Consider the following 3,222-nt stretch of genomic DNA (forward strand, 5'->3'; position numbering starts at 1 on the left):
ATTCGTATACTAAGTTCTCACCATATAAACCACAAGTTCTCACCATATAAAACACAAGGTTTGATGAGAGATAAATGCACAAGTTCTCATTAGACACTTTCACATAACTGCAAGATTAGTCCTTCAATGTTGAAACTTCAGCAGTATCCAGCATTTATCAAACTTTGGTGCACTTACAGACTCCCCCTTGATATATGCGGGATCTTCAAATCTTCAACGAGTCTTCAAGAAGCCGTTTCCCGCATTTATTATCCTGAAGTGCATTTACAGACTCCCCCTTGATATATGCGGGTTCTGCATGTCTTCATCAAATCTTCAAGAAACCGCTTCCTGCTCCAGTCTTGTTATTCACACAGCATCGAACAGCTCGAGCACCCCGAAAAACGAGTTTCCTGTCTTCTTTCAGATAATCTAAAATAGCTTGCCAAACTCAAAACTTCATTAGAAACCATTAAAGCCTAAATGAATTTCAAAACCAATAATGTTAACATATTTAAGCTCAAAAAATTTTTGAGTAACACATACTTAAAAATATTTCTACCAACTTAAAATACGGTTTCCCACATGGACAACACACACTTAGACCAACTTAGCAAGACCAGATGTTTTTATTAAAAGACTTATTTTAAATTACCTCACCAGATTGATTTTAATCCGTTTTCAAAATTGTAAAACCCCTTTTGAGTATGGTTAAAAATATAAAGCCCACACATAGAAACAAGAAATAAAATCTTTTTGTATTTTTCGAACTTTATATCAAAACACACCAAAAATCTTTTTGTAATATTTTTTCAATTTTTGTAATGGAAATGAAATGAAGATATTTACAAACTTTATCTTATTGTGAAAACGCGGACAAGAAGATCATATCGGCTTATCTGTCAAAATCTATCACAGTTAGTATCCATTTAACGATTTGAAGCACATAGAATAATAATGAAAGTTCAAGATGTTTAACGATATACTTGTCCACTTAAGCTTTAGCACGTGTTCGAACAATGTTTTCGAGATATGCAATTAAGTGTCTTATTAACTGATATAACTATGTTCCCCACCTCAGAATATACTCCCGTATCAAGACTACCAAAAATTACATCTTACAGGTGAATATATCCAACTATTATTTGTATCTGGCTAAAATTGCGAAACCTTGAGAGCTCAGGTTAATGCCACCGCACTGACAGAGAGATGAAAGCTCGACTTTAGGTGGTGTACCAACGTTTTGGTGTCTTTTGCTGCACTTTGGCATTTTTCTATGTACCCAGTGGTATCATATATTTTCAGTTGTCCACCTGGAGGGTTTGCGCACAAACGAAGCGCTTAGCAAAGCATTATATGTGGTCTAGGCCTTTGCTCACGCAATATCAGAAGACCAAGTATAATACCCTAGATAATAATCATATATAAAGACCTAGTATCTCACAATTTTGGTAATCTCACAATACCAATACCATATATCCGAGAGATGTTACACACAAGTTACGCAGTTTGTTATTTTTATATACCAAAAACAGGTTCTTTTTAACGCGTAAAACCTAAGGTTACAACATATAATGAACCTGTCAACAGTTTAGGTTTAATTTTATAAGATACCCCGTAAAAGATATGACTGCCTATGTACTATCATTTCTTCTCACAATCAACGCATCTTCAAATTTTTCATTTTCTAATGTTTTTGGATTTTTATAAAAATATCCTACAACTAAGTAAAATGTTTTTGGATTTTTGTGTTTTACGAAAAGTAGTAACATGTACAAAGGAATGGAAAAACAAAGTTTCCATGAGGGCTTATGCAACCATCCTACTCAGGGTTTATCATCCCGATCATTCGAACTAAGTTCTCGAACCTCGTCCGATCGAATGTCTTTGTAAACAAGTCTGCATAGTTGTCTAAGGTGTCAACTCTAACTACATCAATTAAAACTTTTTCAGCACAATCACGTACAAAATGATTCCTAACCTCTATATGTTTCGTGTGTGAATGGTGTACAGGGTCATTAGTTATTGAAATAGTTGAGTTATTATCTACCATAATAGGAGTTTGTGTATAATTCAAACCGTAATCCCGCAATTGTTATTGGATCCACAAGATTTGAGCACAATAGCTCGAACCGGAGATGTATTCTGCTTCACATGTGGACAACAACACTAATTGTTGCTTTTTGCATTGCCAGGATATCAGACGGCTTCCAAGCAGTTGAGCACCACTAGAGGTTGACTTCCTGTTGATCGGGCACCCGCCAAAATCCGCATCCGCATATGCTGTCAAGTCCAAGCCTCCCTCGACTGGATACCATAATCCAAGTCTTGGTTTGCCTTTAAGATAACGAAATATCCGTTTGACGGCTTTCAAATGCGATTCTCTTGGATTGGCTTGGTACCTAGCACATAAACACACCGAAAACATTATGTCGGGTGGAGATGCAGTAAGATACATTAAAGAACCAATCATTGCACGATAAACCAAAGGATCCACTTCAGGATCTTTGTCCTTTTCATCTGACAGCTTGTGATTGGTAGGCAACGGAGTTTCGTAAGGCAGATTGTCTTCCATGTTGAATCGCTTGAGGATCCACTTCTTGATCCACTTGCAACCCGAGGAAAAACTTCAGCTCACCCATTGCGCTCATCTCAAACTTCGATTTCATCACTTGTTCGAATTCCCGACAAAGCTCTTCATTTGAAGAACCAAAAAATAATGTCATCGACATATATTTGCACAATCAGGAAATCTCCCCCTTTCTTTAAGATCATAGAGTGGAATCTATTGCACCACGAATGAATCCGTTTGCCAACAAATGCTTTGACAACGTCTCGTACCAAGCACGAGGAGCCTGATGAAGACAGTATAAAGCTTTGTCCAGCAAGTACACTTTGTTCGACGACTCTGGAGCTTCAAAACCTAGCGGCTGGGAAACATACATAGTTTCTTGCAACTTCCCATAAAGAAATGCACTTTTGACATCCAACTGGAAGACTTTAATACGCATATGAGCAGTAAAGGCTAGGTACAAATGAATTGCTTCCACTCATGCCACTGGTGCATAAACTTCTGTGTAATCGATCCCTTCTTCCTGATTGAACCCTTGCACCACCAAACGAGCTTTATTCCTGACTACGAAACCTTTATCTTCCTTTTTACATTTAAAACCCCATTTAGTGTTGATCGCGTGCTGGCCCTTCAGAAGATATACCATGTTCCAAACCTTCAGCTTGTCAAAC

The 3,222-nt window shown here is 37.4% G+C and overlaps 1 protein-coding gene across 1 annotated transcript; it reads right to left on the reverse strand.

The window, feature by feature from the left end:
• Positions 1 to 2,074: 2,074 nt before the first annotated feature.
• Positions 2,075 to 2,554, reverse strand: LOC110901693 (uncharacterized mitochondrial protein AtMg00810-like). Its single transcript, XM_022148496.1, has one exon. The coding sequence runs from the start codon at positions 2,552 to 2,554 to the stop codon at positions 2,075 to 2,077; it is 480 nt and encodes a 159-aa protein (XP_022004188.1).
• Positions 2,555 to 3,222: the final 668 nt, after the last annotated feature.

Source organism: Helianthus annuus, chromosome 11, assembly GCF_002127325.2.
Source record: "Helianthus annuus cultivar XRQ/B chromosome 11, HanXRQr2.0-SUNRISE, whole genome shotgun sequence".
NCBI classification, from domain to species: domain Eukaryota; kingdom Viridiplantae; phylum Streptophyta; class Magnoliopsida; order Asterales; family Asteraceae; genus Helianthus; species Helianthus annuus.

Excerpts from the sequence above, each read along its gene's own strand:
- LOC110901693 (XM_022148496.1), bottom strand. The coding sequence starts at position 2,554 with ATGGAAGACAATCTGCCTTACGAAACTCCGTTGCCTACCAATCACAAG.